General features: G+C 35.3%; 1 protein-coding gene across 10 annotated transcripts in view; it reads right to left on the minus strand.

Moving 5' to 3' along the window:
- ATRNL1 (attractin like 1) overlaps positions 1-19,919 on the minus strand; it is an 853,525-nt gene that overhangs the window by 671,896 nt on the left and 161,710 nt on the right. For 8 of the 10 annotated variants that reach the window (XR_004028677.1, XM_030806602.1, XM_030806597.1 and 5 more), the window contains exons 11-13: positions 5,311-5,395; positions 3,570-3,778; positions 2,139-2,257 (exon numbers count right to left, since the gene is read on the minus strand). Coding sequence is in view for 9 of the 10 variants with exons in the window: in XM_030806602.1 (XP_030662462.1) it covers positions 2,139-2,257; positions 3,570-3,778; positions 5,311-5,395 (413 nt within the window). In the remaining variant the exon portion in view is untranslated. Of the gene's footprint in view, positions 1-2,138; positions 2,258-3,569; positions 3,779-4,465; positions 5,033-5,310; positions 5,396-19,919 lie in introns of those variants that run through there. The other 2 variants (XM_030806624.1, XM_030806629.1) reach the window with 2 other exon arrangements.

The raw sequence follows: 19,919 nt of genomic DNA on the forward strand, positions 1-19,919 counted from the left end.
TCTTCAGTTTGCAGATGGCAGATCCTGGGACTTTTCAGCCTTCATAACCACATGAGCCAATTTCTTATAATAAATCTCATTATATAAACATATATATTTATATATCATATATAAACATATATTTTATATTTATATGTATATAAATATATGTATATAAATATTTATATTTATATGTATATAAATATACATATATAAATAAATATAAATATACACATATATAAATATACATATATAAATATATATAAATACACATATATAAATATACATATATAAATATATATAAATATACACATATATAAATATTTATATATAACATATAAACAAATATATATTATATATTTATATATATAAACTGTGTATGTGTATATATATATATATATAGACAGATACTGTTTCTCTGAAGAACTGTAATACAAGTCCCTGATTCCCATGTCTTATTTTATTTAACTCCGACTTCTACTAAAATAACTCCCATTAGATGAATATTAGTGAGTATCTTAAAATGTAATTTAAATTTTCAAAGCATAACCATGTTATATTAATGTTAAAACTCAAATAAAATTGAAGTATATCTTGTTATTAAAACAACTTGTATCACTGGAAAGTATATAACAACAGAATATGTATGAAAACAAAAGGGTTCAATCTAATGAGTCAGTAACTGCAAATTTCCCTCCATTTTAAGTTCTGAATATTAGATTAAAATCATAAAACTTACATATTTTGAATTATTTAGTGGAGAAATTTTTTAAATTATACAATCAAATTTTGTACTTAGTTTCAACTTTCTTTTCTTTGCCTTTTACCTCTGCCTGCTATCTTGAAAAACAAGTAGATACTTTCAGTCATAAAAATTCCAAAAAAAGAAAAAATAATACATTATATTCAGTTGCAAATATGTATCCATACTATTTATTTTTACTCAAGCTATAGGCCCATGAAAGAATCTTTGGGCTGGATACAGTGCCTCATGCCTGTAATCCCAGCACTTTGGGAGGCTGAGGCGGGCACATCACTTGAGGCCAGGAGTTCAAGACCAGCCTGGCAAACATGGTGAAACACTGTCTCTACTAAAATATAAAAATTAGCCAGGCATGGTGGTGCTTGCCTATAATCTCAGCTACTCAGGAGGCTGAGGCACAAGAATCACTTGAACCCAGGAGGTGGAGGTTGCAGTGAGCCGAGATCATGCCACTGCATTCCAGCCTGGGTGATGGAGAGAGACTCTGTCTCAAAAAAACAAAACAAAACAAAAAAATATTTAATCCTACTAAATACTACTTTTTAAAATTTTTCCCTTTGATTTGTTGATATCTTCTACAAAACATAGAATGTTTAGATGCTACCACTTAAAATATTAATTTTTGCTGCTCTTAATCCATCTACCATAAATATTTTATGTTTTTTTATTCTGCAATATATAGAACAGCCCTCCCACAACAAATAAACAAATAAACAAATAATTATAGGGCTTAAAATGTCAATAGTGCTAAAACTCTACTTCAGATGAAAAAGGACTTTAAAAAATCTTATAAAATTGTAGAATGTTTAGCAGAATCCCTTGCTTCTACCTATTAGATGCCAATAGCAGCTCCACATTTGTGACAACCAAAATGTCTCTGCGAAATGTCCCCTTTGAGACAAAACTGCCTCAACTTGAGAACCACTAATGTATAGACAGTTAAAAGAGAAACTACTACTACCAACAGCTCAGGTTAAACTTACACACAAAGTGTGAAAACAAAGCACTAGACCACACGACCACTAATGCATGTCTGACAGGAATCCAATGGAAATTATTTCAATACCTACCTATGTAATCTTATTTTCATCAGCACAGAAGACAACATTTATAGTTATAGTCTTTTTTAATTTTTTAGTTTTGAAAAAATGTTCCCAGTCTCATCCATGAAAAGAAGTAAAGTTGATGGATCCAAAATGGAATCTAGACTGACAAATTTGAACAACAAACCAGTCTAACTTTACAATTTGCCAAGAAGTGAATGATTCCCTATATACTTTCTAAATGTCTTAATGTGTAAAGTGCTTTTTTTCTACAGTGCTATTAAATGGTAAGCTAATGATCATAAAGCAGCAGTGTGTTATAACTACAGCACCATTTACCCATAAATACTAACCATACTGCAGTTACTATTTGCTGAAATGCATTTCTTGTCATCACACCATTGGCACCCATTTGTATTGGCAGTACAGCTGGCACAATCTGCATATCTGTAACATCTGTCATCAGAAGCAGCTATAATACAAATGGGAGACAATATATCAGCACGGAAAAGAAAATCTTACTCTTCTTAATTTACAATATCTATTTAAGAATCATTAAGAATCACTAAGACAATTTTTAACCAAAGAAATGACCTTCAATTTCAAAGTAAGTTTTCTAAAGATTAAGACAAATTTTGTAGTTCAATTGTGTTTACAGGATTTTCGAGACCTTTTACCCCCATTTTAATTATTCAATATACAAGGATCCTACAACCATTTTAAATTCACACATTTTGGGCCAGGCACGGTAGCTCATGCCTGCAATCCCAGAACTTTTAAAAGCCAAGGTAGGCAGATCACTTGAGGTCAGGAGTTCAAGACAAGCCTGGCCAACATCACGAAACCCATCTCTACTAAAAATACAAAAATTAGCCAGGCGTGGTGACACATGCCTGTAATTCCAGCTACTCGGAAAGCTAAGGCACCAGAATTGCTTGAACCCAGGAGATGGAATTTGATCACACCACTGAACTCCAGCCTGGGTGACAGAGTGAGATTCTGTCTCAAAAAATAAAATAAAATAAATAAATTCACATATTTTAAAGAAGGTCAAAGGATTTACATATATTTTACTGAACAAAGAGTATTACTATACGTACAAAAGAAAACATCATAACAAATACTGTTTATCATCCTTTCTAAAGATATAAGACATCTGAATTAATACAGATTAGTAAAACTTAAAAATACATTTATTAATTGTAGCCTCAAAAATGTATAAAAACTCTCACCACTTATAAAACCAAACAATATTTATCCAAATAATTAATTAGCTAACTGATTAATAATTGGTAACTTTTCATAAGTCTCATTTATTTATTCACCGTTTTATAAGAAATATAAAACCAGATCATTAGTCATGAAATGCTATAACATTTTTTTATTTTATGGTGTGGTTTGGCAATAATTCAGGAAGAAAAAAATACCACATGGAAAATAAATTATTTCATTTTATTTATTTGAATCTAACAGCATTTCTTAGAAATGATGTATTGGAAAGCATTTTAAACTTATATTAGAAAATAATTCATATATATGACCATGTTATATATAAAATATTGATATATATACTATATATACAGATTTCAGAAATAAAGCTAAAAATAGCTAATAAAGGTGTTAAATTATTAATCACTAGGTTCAAACATTAGAATTCCTAATTAGGGTAATATAAATTTTTCATTTCTGTAGCTACTAAAGTAATTCTTATAAGCAGAAGATATTTCTACTTCTGCAGAAGAGAAATTTTGCTGCCAGAAAGACGAAAAGAAAAAGAAATTTACCTGTTTTAGGAGGGCACTTTGCTCTAAGAATATTATTAGTATTCCCAGATTCCCAAGATTCACAGTGATTTTTATTCCAAACACATTTTATCCCTGGACCAGCATTTTTACAAAGTTCTTCATCTCTGAAAGCCTTGCAATTTGGAGGCTTGTATACAAGGATATCATTAAGGAGTACACTAGAAAATCCCCCAAATATATACATGGACCTATTAAAAACAAAACAAGTATCTTAAAGAAACGCTATTAAAACTCTCTATCTAATGATTTAGTTATAAAAATAAGCATAGATTTAAATACACATTTTATACTATTTTTAAGTACGTCTGTTAGTGCTGTTCTTTAAAATCATATTTCTAGCATACGATATGATATAAAAACACCAGAGGAACTACTATATAATTTCTTGAAGACTTTCCAGACAAAATATGAAATATTCTATAAATCTTAATATATTAAGAAAACACTAAGTCTTCAAAACATGTTTTATTGTTTATACAAGAAAGGAAAAGAAACAATGATTATATACAACATTCCTTTGTCAGAAAAATAAGTATTGTTTTTAATAATGTATTAAACAATGTTTTAAAAAATAGATAATAGCTATACATGGACAAGACAAACTTTAGAACTGCTATCTAGAATTATAACTTTTCAATATAGACACAGAATTTTGAAATTAGATACCGACTTCTTCCTATGGTGTTTCATTCTTTTAAAATAAGAAAACGAAGAGTAAAATAATTGAAAAGACTTTTAAAATTTCAGTCTGGAAAGAGAAGCCTAGACAATACTAAATTAATACTAAGCAGTGCCAAAAAAGGTTGAGATGCCCTTAAAACAGCGTATTTTTCATGTCAAAAATATTATTAACACAATAAATTGAATCAGTCAAAAAAGTCTTCAAGAATGTCTTTTATTATTTAAAAAAGTAAAATAAAAATCCACCAGAGAACCCTAGAGGTTTTATGTTTCACAGTTTTCATTTATTACTGTTTGGACAGCCAATTGATATCAGTTACACAGTTTCATTGTGGTTAAGTCATTTTGTGGCAATACTGGAGAATTTCTACATATTTAGGATAAGGTGGTAATAAAATGGGCTTATAAAAAGGTCATTCTGATTTACAAATGTTAAGCTACTAAATGAGCTAGCAGATTGTTTACTGTCACTGGATTCCAAATTACCAAATTTTTGCCATAGAAATACAAAAATTATATTAACTTAAATGGGGAAGGCAATGTAATGACCATTGAGTCCAATTTCTCAACGGATATAAGGATTTTAAGGTCCAGAGAGGTTAAGAGACTTGTCAAAAATCACACATTTAGTAAATGACAGAACTAAAATGAGAATCTAATTCTTCTCACTTTCCTTGTTCTCCTTGATAGAAATATGGGGCTAGCCTCTCTATCATTTCAGTTCCATCTTTTTAAAAGAAGAGCCATTCCTTATCTGATCTCTGGAAAAAGAAAAGAAGGCAGGATGACACAAAAGGGTATCTGATGTCTTATCTCAGCACCCTTCCTTTACCTACTCCCATGTCCCTTAAATATATTAAACAAGAAAGGAAAAACAGATATGATTGACAAATCGAAGTGTATTCTATGGTAGACAAGAGATGCATAAAATCCAATACCATTAAGTATCAATGATAATTTTCAAAAAGAATACCAGAATTTGAGGATAGTATGACTGATATACGTGACCCTCTAAAAATTGGAAATGTGCTTCTTTTACCCATTAATGACTACTGCAGAGTGTCCAAATCTGTTGACATCTCTATGAAGATTTGGTTTCGGTAGTATTTTCCATTCATCACAAGCTAGAAAAAAGAAAACAGAAAAACGAAAAATGAAATAAAAGAATAAACTAAGACAAATAATATAAAAACGTCATTGGCCGAATTAAAGATATACTATGCACAAGCAGGAAGCAAAAAAAAAAATTCTCATTAACTTTCCATGACCTACAATTTAGTATAATTACTCAACTAACATTATTCCTTAAATAAAAATAACTCTTGCCTAGAATTCTCACAAATAATTTTAAGCATATGAGAACAAGAAAATGAAAAGAATGAACTTAGAGGTATTTTATATTGGAAGATAATTTTGAAGATATATATTTATTAAATATTCCAGGTAAAACTTATGAATGTCAGTATAGGGCACACCTATTTGAAAGTTAAATACTAAATCAAATATGACATGTATGCATACAAAAGTCAATGGCATATACAATGTTCACTGAAAGAATACCTAAAAATATAATCATCAGGATAAAACATTTAAATCACTTTAATGATTTGAATTCTCAAAAGAAAAGCTTTTTTATGTAGAAGGGAATTATTTTAACTGCAAAACTTCTAGATAAAAAATGAATATCATAAATAATCTATGAACTACATAAAAACTATGGGAAGTGGTTAAGAAAAATGTGTATTATTTCAATATAAACTCAGAATTGACATATATACTAACGTAAATTTGAGATTTAAGATAATTCATCATTCAGTGACTAGGAACATTCTCAATACAGTGTTTTAGATTTCAACTTCTTAGAAATGTCATATTTATAAAGGTATGCCTTGGTATTTCATAAAAGCATATAGATACAACAAGATTTTTTAAAACAAATTAATTTTGTTTAGGTAAAAGCCTTTATGGAACAAGAAAATAATCTTAAGTACAGTTAGTTGTAAAAGTTAAAGTAATGAATTACTTGTTTTCTTATTTAAGTAATTACATCTATACCAATAATAAAATAAATTTGGTTTCAACTCAATATTTTATTAATGAACATCAAAAAATTATAAAAACCAAAACTGTAAGTTTAGAAAATGATGCTGAACACCAACATGGCACATGTATACATATGTAACAAACGTGCACGTTGTGCACATGAACCCTAGAACTTAAAGTATAATTTAAAAAAAAAAAAAGAAATGATGCTGAAAGACTGACAATAATAAAATACATGTTGACTTGTATATGCTAAGGTATAATCCAGGAAACACAAATCTCCCCCGAAAAAGTGTACTCATTATGTTTGTATAATCTGTCTTTTTAGTCCACATGGTATATCTGCCTATTAAATATTCTCAAAAGAGAGTGTAAAGGTACAGAAACCTAACCTAACTTTATTTAACACAGTGTTTTCCCAATGTTTTGTCCAAAGAAGCACTTTTCATATAATGCCTATTAAGATCCTCAAGAGTCAATGCTCTGAAGATCACATTTAGAAAATATTATTATAGAGGCCTATGATAAAGATTAAGACTGCCAATTTTACATGTTAGAGTTAATTTAATAATTGTACATTATATGTTTGTAGCACTATTAGGTTGGTGCAAAAGAAATTATATAAAGTATAAATTGTATACTTTTATAAATTAAGTACAGATAAAAGTTCCAAAGTGTTTTCATCGCATATCTTAAAATGGTCTTTATAAGAATCCAGTGAAATTGATTGAGCAGGTATTACCCTATGTTAGAAATGAAGAATCAGACCTATGCGAAGGTAAATAACTTGTATGAGGTCCATTTGATTAACGGATCACATAGTAATTCTGTGTTTAATTTTTTAAGAAACTGCCATTCTGTTTTCCATAGTAGCTGGACCATTTTACATTTTTACCAGTAATGCAAAAGGGTTCATATGTCTCCACATCCTTGTCAACCCTTGTTATCTTCTGTTTTTTTATCATAGCCATCCTAATGAGTATGAATTAGTATATCATTGTGGTTTTGACTTGCATTCCCTAATGATTAGTGATGTTGAGCATCTTTTCATGTGCTGATTGGACATTTGTATATCTTTGGAAAAATGTCAATTCAACAGCTCATTTAAATTTATAGATACAAGTGGTACTGTGTGCTCATTGTAACCATGTTAGAGTTTTCCATGTTATGACTATACAAAATATTTACCCATTAAGCTGTTAATAATTAGCCTTTTTTTAGATTTTTTCCTATTACAAGTCATGTTGGTATATTCACTGTTATATGTATCTTGTGCATATTTTGAATGTTTCTCTAGATTTCCAAGAGGTATAAGAAAAGACACAACTTCGATTTTACTAGATTTTCCCAATTTGCTCCCCAAAGTAGTTGTGTTGACTCACATTAGCAGTGTACAACAGTTCCTCTTGTTATATATTCTCTACAACATGTAGTTCTATCAGACTTTAAATTTTTACCAATCTGCTGAATGGCTTGATTTTACATTTTTCCAGTTACTGGTGAGTCAACTTATCTCCACATGTATAGGTTATTTGTTTTAGTCTTCTATGAAATCACTGTTTAAGACTTGCACATTTTTCTATTTGCTTTTTGCCTTTTTCTTAATAATTTAAAGAATTCTTGATTAAATACTCTGGATACTAATCCTTTGCTGGCTATATGTATTACCATATATTCTTCCATGCTACAGCATCTTTTTTTCACTTAGTTTATGAAATCTTGTTTTACAGAAAGTTGGTCTTATCTTTAGGTCACCTTATGATCTGTGCTTGTTTATTCAGTAAACTGAGATTTTAAAAATAATCTCTAATTTTCTAGTAAAGGTTTTTCAGTTGGCTTTTACTATTTTGGTCTTCAATCTTTTTGGAACTTCTTTTTGTGTATCTGGTAAGCATCAAACTTAATTTTTCCCATATATGATATTTTCCAGATATTTTCAAGTATATGTCAATGCACTAATTTTCCCAATTTTTGAACATTTATCCTTGAACCGCTAACTTGCGCATCATTTAATTTCTGTACTGTTATAGTTTGCTTTTATTTTATCATTTTTAAATATATACGTGTGTGAAGCTCAAAAGTCCAATATTTCTACAAGGCTTATCAAAAAAAAAAAAAAATCCACTGCCCCCTATCTTCCCAAAACATATTCCAGAATCACAGAGGTAAGCACTTTTAATTCTAAATAAACAGCTATAAAGAGTTTGCTTTTGTTTTTGTTTTTTGTATTTTCATCTGTTCTAAACAGCATGCCTAGTTCCCAGTTTCAGATAATATGCCTGACTTCCTTCTTCAGACAGTGAAGATTAAGCTCTTACACAGACTTACACACACATACTTCCTCTCCCTCCATTCTCTATACATTTATAATTTTGTTTGGAGCAATATTCAGATTCTTATTTGTTTTTTAGAGATGGGGAATTGCTATATTGCTTAGGCTGGACTAAATTAATTCCTGGGCTCAAGCAATCCTCCTGCCTCAGCCTCCAAAGTTTCTGGAATTATAGGTGCACACCACCACACTCAGCTAATGTTCAGTTTTTATTATCTGTGATAGTATATATCTGTGATATTATTCACAGATAAGCCAGGTAGCACACTACATTTTTATTCTTAAATAACTTACTTTTCTCCACAAATTATATTTTCACTTTTTTGCTTAATTTTCTGTATATATTTCTCCCCCAACCCTTTGCCAGATGTGTACATTTCTTCTCACTGTCTTCTAATACATCAAGTTATCTGGCAATTTCATTTACTTTGTAAAGACATCCCTCCTGAAACTCCATCTTTCTTCTCCAATCTGAACTTACTGCTCTCTAGGCCTATTACATCATCATAAGGATTCCCTCGATATTTCTCCTCTGTTATATATTCCGTTTCTTAGATTTCATCCATTTATTTAATCTCATACTTCAATAGGAGATACAATCCTAAAGTTTCTAAATAAAGTGTACATTGGAGGTATATTTTTGAGAATCTGCAATTCTAAAAAATACTTTTATTTCACTCTAACACTTTTAGTATGATTTGATTGGTGTTAGAATTCTAACATGGAAAGCATTTTCAGATATTGAAGGTATTAGTCCACTCTCCTGGCTTCTCGTATTGCTTTTGTAAGGCACTATGCTATCGAGTCTCATGATTTATTTGTCCTATTTCTTTTCTCTCTCTAGAAGTTTTTAGGTTCTTTTTGTCTTTTTGTAATGAGCTTTGCTGTGAGTCTTTTGTATTCATTTTTCTAGGGCTCAGTAGGCTTTTATTCTTAAAATTTGTGTACTTCAATCCCAAACATATTTTTTGAATTACTCACTTGATAATTTCCTTCCTGTCTAAAATGTTATGTTCTTGGCTTTTTCAATTCTATTACTGAGATACAAAGTTTTCTGGAATAGTCATCTTAAATTTCTCATTTTTTACCCTATTTTCCATTTGTCCATTATTCATAATACTTTATTGAGATTCTTCACTTTACCTTCAAATCATTGATTTGTTTTCCTAATTTTAATTTCCAAGAGCCCATTTTTTTCTTTTCTGAATTAACTATTTTTATTAAAATCTCACATTTTGCTTCACAAATGTAACATCTGTCCATAAAGATTTAATTTATAATCTCCTCTGTGGATTATCTCTATTTCCTCTAATTTCTTATTTTTTCCTACTTGTTTGACATTTTGGTCAAATTTAGTAACTTTTTGTAATTGTCAAAATAATAACTGGCTGCAAATTTAAGAGTGAGGCACCACAAGAGTCATTGGGAATTTAGTGCTTAAGAAGGACATGTTGACCTCTGGGATTCTGATCAGGTGGAACCATTTCAGTTAGAGACCTCCAAATGTCAGTATTTCTACATGCTTTCTCTTAGGCTGGTCAGATTCCTTCAGATGACTTTCCAGTCTCCTGCCTGGAAACCATAAATCAGACTAACAGCATTTTAGGAAGACCCTAAGTGGATGAAGGTAGCTAGAGGGTTTCACTCTTAAGTATGTATACTTTCATTTAATCCCACTGTTTACAAAATAGTGCTTATGCTCTCAGTCATGTTCTGGTTTTCTTTTGTTTTGTTTTTAAAGTACACAAGTCCTGCAGATGAGAAACATTACAGCACAGTAATAGTAATGTAATTATACATGAAGGCAATTAATTTAGACAAATAATAATAAAACATAATTCTACTTCTAGAAGTTATTTGCCTTTTAATACGTGTAGTGGTAGGAAGTGACAGCTTTATTACTATCTCCAAGACATCATCTTCAATTATACCAAAAGTTTAAAAAAGAATTACATACAATATTTTTGATAGACATTTGTGCTGTTCAACAAAATATTTCAGTTCCTTTCCTTCTGGCACAAAATTATACTCTTACAATCCCTAGAAGTTGAATGTATCAATGTAATGCAAGCTACTGGAATACCTGTGTTTCTGGTTGGAGGTATTTGATTAGCAGTGAAAGCCTATGTCTTCTGTCAGCCTGGGTCCCTAAATAATGACAAAAAAAAAATCTGGAGGGGCGTTCCAAGATGGCCGAATAGGAACAGCTCCAGTCTGCAGCTCCCAGCGTAATCGATGCAGAAGATGGGTGATTTCTGCATTTCCAATTGAGGTACCTGGTTCATCTCACTGGGACTAGTTGGACAGTGGGTGCAGCCCACAGAGGGCGAGTAAAGCAGGGTGGGGCGTTGCCTCACCCGGGAAGCACAAGGGGTTGGGGGATTTCCCTTTCCTAGCCAAGGGAAGCTGTGACAGACTGCCTGGAAAAATGGGACACTCCCGCCCAAATACTGCGCTTTTCCCAAGGTTTTAGCAATCGGCAGACAGGGAGATTCTCTCCAGTGCCCGGCTCAGCAGGTACCACACCCACGGAGCCTTGCTCACTGCTAGCATGGCAGTCTGAGATCGAACTGCGAGGTGGCAGCCTGGCTGGGGGAGGGGCATCCGCCATTGCTGAGGCTTGACTAGGTAAAAAAAAGCGGCCAGGAAGCTTGAACTGTATGGAGCCCACCAGAGCTCACCAAGGCCTATTGTCTCTAGACTCCACCTCTGTGGGCAGGGCATACCTAAACAAAAGGAAGCAGACAACTTCTGCAGACTTAAAAGTCCCTGTCTGACAGCTCTGAAGAGGGTAGTGGTTCTCCCAGCATGGTGTTTGAGCTCTGAGAACAAACAGACTGCCTCCTCAAGTGGGTCCCTGACCCCCGTGTAGCCTAACTGGGAGACACCTCCCAGTAGGGGCCGACTGACACCTCATATAGGCAGTTGTCCCCTGGGATGAAGCTTCCAGAGGAAGGATCAGGCAGTAATATTTGCTATTCTGCAGCCTCCACTGGTGATACCCAGGCAAACAGGGTCTGGAGTGAACCTCCAGCAAACTCCAACAAACTTGCAGTTGAGGGACCTGACTGTTAGAAGGAAAACCAACAAACAGAAAGGAATAGCAGCAACATCAACAAAAGGTCATCTAGACCAAAACCCCATCTGTAGGTCACCAAAATGAAAGACCAAAGGTAGATAAAACCACAAAGATGGGGAGAAACCAGAGCAGAAAAGGTGAAAATTCTAAAAATCTGAGTGCCTCTTCTCCTCCAAAGAATCGCAGCTCCTCACCAGCAATGGAACAAAGCTGGATGGAGAATGACTTTGACAAGTTAACAGAAGTAGACTTCAGAAGGTAGGTAATAACAAACTTCTCCGAGCTAAAGGAGGATGTTCGAACCCATCACAAAGAAGCTAAAAACCTTGAAAAAAGATTAGATGAATGGCTAACTAGGATAAACAGTGTAGAGAAGACTTTAAATGACCTGATGGAGCTAAAAACCATGACAGGAGAACTTCATGACGCATGCACAAGCTTCAATAGCTGATTCAATCAAGTAGAAGAAAGGGTATCAGTGATTGAAGATCAAATTAATGAAATAAAGCGAGAAGACAAAGTCAGAGAAAAAACAGACTAAAAAGAAACAAACAAAGCCTCCAAGAAATATGGGACTATGTGAAAAGACCAAATCTACATTTGATTGATTGGTGTACATGCAAGTGATGGGGAGAATGGAACCAAGTTGGAAAACACTCTTCAGGATATTATCCAGGAGAACTTCCCCAACCTAGCAAGGCAGGATGACATTCAGATTCAGGAAATACAGAGAACAACACAAAGATACTCCTCAAGAAGAGCAACCCCAAGACACATAATTGTCGGATTCACCAAGGTTGAAATGATGGAAAAAGTGTTAAGGGCAGCCAGAGAGAAAGGTCCAGTTACCCACAAAGGGAAGCCCGTCAAATTAACAGCAGATCTCTCGGCAGAAACCCTACAAGCCAGAAGAGAGTAGGGGCCAAAATTCAACATTCTTAAAGAAAAGAATTTTCAACCCAGAATTTCATATCCAGCCAAACTAACCTTCATAAGTGAAGGAGAAATAAAATCCCTTACAGACAAGCAAATGCTGAGAGATTTTGTCACCACCAGGCCTGCCTTACAAGAGCTCCTGAAGGAAGCGCTAAACATGGAAAGAAACAACCGGTACTAGCCACTGCAAAAACATGTCAAATTATAAAGACCATAGATGCTATGAAGAAACTGCATCAATTAACAGGCAAAATAACCAGCAAACATCATAATGACAGGATCAAATTCACACACAACAATATTAACCTTAAATGGAAATGGGCTAAAGGCCCCAATTAAAAGACAAAGTCAAGACCCATCAGTGTGCTGTATTCAGGAGATCCATCTCACGTGCAAAGACACACATAGGCTCAAAATAAAGGGATGGAGGAAGATCTACCAAGCAAATGGAAAGCAAAAAAAAAAGCAGGGGTTGCAGTCCTAGTCTCTGATAAAACAGACTTTAAACCAACAAAGATCAAAAGAGACAAAGAAGGCCAATACATAACGGTAAAGGGATCAATTCAACAAGAAGAGCTAACTATGCTAAATATATATGCATCCAATACAGGAGCACCCAGATTGATAAAGCAAGCCCTTAGAGACCTACAAACAGATTTAGACTCCCAAACAATAACAATGGGAGACTTTAACACCCCACTGTCAATATTAGAGAGATCAATGAGACAGGTTAACAAGGATATCCAGGACTTGAACTCAGCTCTGCAACAAGCAAACCTAAAAGACATCTACAGAACTCTCCACCCCAAATCAACAGAATATACATTCTTCTCAGCACCACATCGCACTTATTCTAAAGTTGACCACATAATTAGAAATAAAGCACTACTCAGCAAATGTAAAAGAACAGAAGTCACAAAAAAACTGTCTCTCAGAACACAGTGCAATCAAATTAGAACTCAGGATTAAGAAACTCACTCAAAACCGCACAACTACATGGAAACTGAACTTGCTCCTGAATGACTATTGGGTAAATAACTAAATGAAGGCAGAAAGATGTTCTTTGAAACCAATGAGAACAAAGACACAATGTACCAGAATCTCTGGGACACATTTAAAGCAGTGTGTAGAGGGAAATTTATAGCACTAAATGCCCACAAGAGAAAGCAGGAAAGATCTAAAATCGACACCCAACATCACAAATAAGAGAACTAGAGAAGCAAGAACAAACACATTCAAAAGCTAGCAGAAGGCAAGAAATAACTAAGATCAGAACAGAAGTGAAAGAGATAGAGACACAAAAAACCCTTCAAAAACTCAATGAATCCCAGAACTGTTTTTTTGAAAAGATTAACAAAATTGATAGACCGATAGCAAGACTAACAAAGAAGAAAAGAGAGAAGAATCAAATAGATACAATAAAAATGATAAAGGGGATATCACCACCAATCCCAAAGAAATACAAACTACTATCAGAGAATACTATAAACACCTCTATGCAAATAAACTAGAAAATCTAAAAGAAACGGATAAATTCCTGGACACATACACCCTCCCAAGACTAAACCAGGAAGAAGTTGAATCTCTGAATAGACCAATAACAGGCTCTGAAATTGAGGCAATAATTAATAGCCTACCAACCAAGAAAAGTCCAGGACCAGATGGATTCACAGCTGAATTCTACCAGAGGTACAAAGAGGAGCTGGTACCATTCCTTCTGAAACTATTCCAATCAATAGAAAAAGAGGGAATCCTCCCTAACTCATTTTATGAGGCCAGCATCATCCTGATACCAAAGCCTGGTAGAGACACAACAAAAAAAGAGAATTTTAGACCAATATCCCTGATGAATATCGATGTGAAAATCCTCAATAAAATACTGGCAAACCAACTCCATCAGCACATCAAAAAGCTTATCCACCATGATCAAGTGAGCTTTATCCCTGGGATGCAAGGCTGGTTCAACATACGCAAATCAATAAACGTAATCCATCACATAAACAGAACCAATGACAAAAACCACATGATTACCTCAATAGATGCAGAAAAGGCCTTCGACAAATTCAACAGCCCTTCAGGCTAAAAACTCTCAATAAATTCGGTATCGATGGAAGGTATCTCAAAATAATAAGAGCTGTTTATGAAAAACCCACAGCCAGTATCATACTGAATGGGCAAAACCTGGAAGCATTCCCTTTGAAAACTGGCACAAGACAGGGATGCCCTCTCTCACCACTACTATTCAACATAGTGTTGGAAGTTCTGGCCAGGGCAATTAGGCAGGAGAAAGAAATAAAGGGTATTCAATTAGGAAATGAGGAAGTCAAATTGTCCCTGTTTGCAGATGACATGATTGTATATTTAGAAAACGCCATCATCTCAGCCCAGAATCTCCTTAAGCTAATAAGCAACTTTAGCAAAGTCTCAGGATACAAAATCAATGTGCAAAAATCACAAATATTCCTATACACCATTAACAGACAGAGAGTGAAATCATGAGTGAACTCCCATTCACAATTGCTACAAAGAGAATAAAATACCTAGGAAGCCAACTTACATGGGGTGTGAAGGACCTCTTCAAGGAGAACTACAAACCACTGCTCAATGAAATAAAAGAGGACACAAACAAATGGAAGAATATTCCATGTTCATGGATAGGAAGAATCAATATCATGAAAATGGCCATACTGTCCAAGGTAATTTATAGATTCAATGCCATCCCCATCAAGCTACCAATGACTTTCTTCACAGAATTGGAAAAAACTACTTTAAAGTTCATATGGAACCAAAAAAGAGCCCGCATTGCCAAGACAATCCTAAGCCAACAGAACAAAGCTGGAGGATCATGCCACCTGACTTCAAACTATACTACAAGGCTACCGTAACCAAAACAGCATGGTACTGGTACCAAAACAGAGATATAGACCAATGGAACAGAATAGAATCCTCAGAAATAATACCACACATCTACAAACATCTGATCTTCGACAAACCTGACAAAAACAAGAAAAGGAGAAATGATTCCCTATTTAATAAATGGTGCTGGGAAAACTGGCTAGCCATATGTAGAAAGCTGAAACTGGATCCCTTCCTTACACCTTATACAAAAATTAATTCAAGATGGATTAAAGACTTAAATGTTAGACCTAAAACCATAAAAACCCTAGAAGAAAACCTAGGCAATACCATTCAGGACATAGGCATGGGCAAGGACTTCATGTCTAAAACAACAAAAGCAATGGCAACAAAAGCCAAAATAGACAAATGGAATCTAATTAAACTAAAGAGCTTCTGCACAGCAAAGGAAACTACCATCAGAGTGAACAGGCAACCTACAGAATGGGAGAAAATTTTTGCAATCTACCCATCTGACAAAGGGCTAATATCCAGAATCTAAAAAGAACTCAAACAAATTTACAAGAAAAAAACAAACAACCCCATCAAAAAGTGGGCAAAGGATATGAACAGACACTTCTCAAAAGAAAACATTTATGCAGGCAACAGACACGTGAAAAAATGCTCATCATCACTGGTCATCGGAGAAATGCAAATCAAAACCACAATGAGGTACCATCTCACACCAGTTAGAATGGCAATCATTAAAAAGTCAAGAAACAACAGATGTTGGAGAGGATGCAGAGAAATAGGAACGCTTTTACACTGTTGGTGGGAGCGTAAATTAGTTCAACCATTATGGAAGACAGTGTGGCGATTCCTCAAGGATTTAAAACTAGAATTACCATTTGACCCAGCACTCCCATTACTGGGTATATACCCAAAGGATTATAAATCATGCTACTATAAAGACACATGCACATGTATGTTTACTGCAGCACTATTCACAATAGCAAAGACTTGGAACCAACCCATATGTCCATCAATGATAGACTGGGTTAAGAAAATGTGGCACATATACACCATGGAATACTATGCAGCCATAAAAGAGGATGAGTTCATGTCCTTTGCAGAGACATGGATGAAGCTGGAAACCATCACTCTCAGCAAACTATCACAAGGACAGAAAACCAAACACCACATGTTCTCACTCATAGGTGGGAATTGAACAATGAGATCACTTGGACACAGGGTGGGGAACATCACACAACGGGGCCCGTTGTGGGGTTGGGGGCCTGGGAAGCGATAGCATTAGGAGAAATACCTAATGTAAATGATGAGTTGGTGGGTGTTAGGAGAAATACCTAATGTAAATGATGAGTTGATGGGTGCAGCAAACCGACATGGCACATGTATACCTATGTATCAAACCTGCACATTATGCACATGTACTCTAGAACTTAAAGCATAATAATAATAAAAAAATCTGCCCTGCCAACCAATGACAAACATGTATAATGGCTGAAAAATAAATTTTTATTTGGTGTTAATCATCTGAAGTTTGGATATTTCTGGTAGACATGGATATGTGCTGCCCAGATCATCATTCAAAAAAAATTTGTTGTCTGGGTTGCTAGCAGTGCTGTCAGTGAAGAGTCACTTGCAAGCTACCTCACAAACTGCCTGAGGAACACAGGCCCATTTCACTCAAGGGCACACCCTTCCTAGAATGACCCATATTGAATGACTGATCAATGTAGTGGTATAAAGGCCTGGCCATTCCAGCCCAACATGGGAGAAGTATGACCAATTATTTTGCCTTCAGTCAATCCTTACAGGGTTGACTAAGGTTATCCATCGAGAATCACAACTCAACTTCTCCCTTTGTCCAATTCTGCTTCATCCCCCTACCTCTTGCAAAGGCATTGATTGTAAGGGTACTCCCAATTAACATCAGGAATACTAAACTCTACCTCAGAGTCTGCTTTTCAGAGGACTCAAACTCTGACTTGTTTCAGGAATGGTATAATAAAGTAAGAAATAAGTTGGAGTTTGAGAGCTGGATCATACATTGCCAGGCTAGCAATGAAAAACTCATCATTGGTGGTAGGTGGAGCACAAATAGCTCTTGGCACAAAGTGGCCATCAAGCAACTGCAAAAACTTAAACTAGTGATAAATTAGGAAGGCATGCCAATAGAAGGGAATAGTATAGCAGGAGTGAAGTACTAGATGCTTGAAAAACATGAGGAAGGGTAACTATTAAGATACTAGAATTGCATGTCTACTGCTTAGCCCCAGTGAGCTCTAGAAAAAGATAATGAAAGGCTGATAAAGCCAGAGGGTCTCCTCAGTACCATATAAAGACACTGCCAATTATAGAAGATCTGTCAACTAAAGAAGGTCAAGCCCCAGAAGAAAAAGGACTCTGACACACAAAATGGGAATATCAGAAGTTGATGCTCCTTAAAATCTTCCCAAATTTTGAATTCCCAAATTTTCCTGAATCATCTGACACTGCAGAAATGATCCACCCTACCCTCCTAAAAGACAGATAGCACTCTGCCTTTGCTTAAACGCAATGTAGAGGCTACTCTCCAGCAAGACCTGTGGCCCAGGTCAGAATCTGCTCACATCTTCAGTACCGGCCAGAGGGCCTATAACTTGGGGTGGGTATCAACATAACTCATCTAGGTACATGCTGGGACTGCTAAGGAAAGAAAGAGAGTATACCACCAAAGAATCTGTAAGACCTTCACCGGTCGCAGTGGCCCACACCTGTAATCCCAGCACTTTGGGAGGCTGAGGCAGGAGGATCACAAGGTCAAGAGTTAGAGACCAGCCTGGCCAATATAGTGAAACCCCCATCTCTACTAAAAGTACAAAAAAATTAGCCGGGTGTGGTGGCAGGCGCCTGTAGTCCCAGCTACTCAGGAGGCTGAGGCAGGAGAATTGCCTGAACCCGGGAGACGGAGGTTGCAGTGAGCCAAGATCGCACCACTGCACTCCAGCCTGGACGTCAGAGCAAGGCTCTGTCTCAAAACAACAACAACAAAAAACAAACAAACAAACAAATCTAGACAGCTAGACAGCACATGTTGGCAGGAGGTGGGAGAGTACAAGTGGTACGAGGTTCAGAGGGGAGCTTGATCAAGGGGGCCAGAACCTTATGATTGGATTAGGGAGAGTTTACTGATTTGAAGGCCCTCTCCCAAGATGCAGGATTTCCCTTTCTGACAAGGATGCCACAAGAGGTGATGTTAACTTGCTATCTGGATGACTCCTAGAAACATGTAAAACATGAAAAATATACCCATGCTAAGTAAGGTCAAAATGCCAGAACTGCCATAGCAAACAGTAAAGGCAGTGATTAAAAGTCTAAAAATGTGCACATGCTGAAGTCGATATACTATGTGATGCCAGAAAACCCACCAGGCCATTTTATCTATGGAAAGGGCCAGAGGATATGCCAATTACCAAAGCCATGAAGAATATGATGGTGGGAGAGACACTAGCATCACTAAGAATTTCGTGGCTTTCCTCCATAGACCAAAGATGATGTAGGAGAAACTGTAACAGAACTGAGCCCAATGATGGGAGACAATAGGAAAACAGCTGGACAAGGTCCAGCTCAAAATGGGTCCACTGGGTCACAGACTCACCCAGTGATCATGTCTTCAGTCGCTGGATATAGAATTGGAATAAACAGACTTAGCAAATGGCACAACACCTACCACATTTGATCTTTGGTTCTCACAGTGGAAGCCTCTGGGAGCTTTTATCCCCTGGATAATACAATAAATTTTAAGATACTATCACATTCCAGAGAGAGTGGGTAGAAGCAATTAGTATCACCCTAAAGAATCTAAATAATGCCAGGGTAATGGACCCCATCAAATCTCCATTTAAATCATCAGTTTGGCCCCTGCAAACTAAACAAAGCTTAAAGGATAGCAGACACCTACTGCCAAGTAGAACTAAAATTGCAGGTGTTGTGCAAGATGTATATCTTTATTAGAGCAGATTAACATGGCCATGGAGTTGGCAAATGTGTTCTTTGCTAACTATCAAAAAAGAGGATCAAAAATAGTTTGCATTCACATGGAGGGGAAACTAGTATACCTTCACACTTTTGCCTTAGGATGATATTAATTCCACCCTCTTTTGTCATACATAGAATACATTTGATCCTGTTGGATATCTTGCAGAACATTACGTTGTTCTACTACATTAACAACATCATGCTAATCGGGCCAGATGGGCAAGAATAATGCAACAGAGACCTTCTTAAGACGTATGCTTCAAAGGGTGGAAAATAAAACCCACAAAGATTCAAAGGCTTTGATATTGGTAAAATATTTAGGGGTCCAGTGGACAAGAACATTCTCAGACAGCTCATCTGAATTAAAAGACCAATTATGCAT

This window comes from Nomascus leucogenys, chromosome 3 (genome assembly GCF_006542625.1).
Source record: "Nomascus leucogenys isolate Asia chromosome 3, Asia_NLE_v1, whole genome shotgun sequence".
Taxonomy (NCBI): Eukaryota; Metazoa; Chordata; class Mammalia; order Primates; family Hylobatidae; genus Nomascus; species Nomascus leucogenys.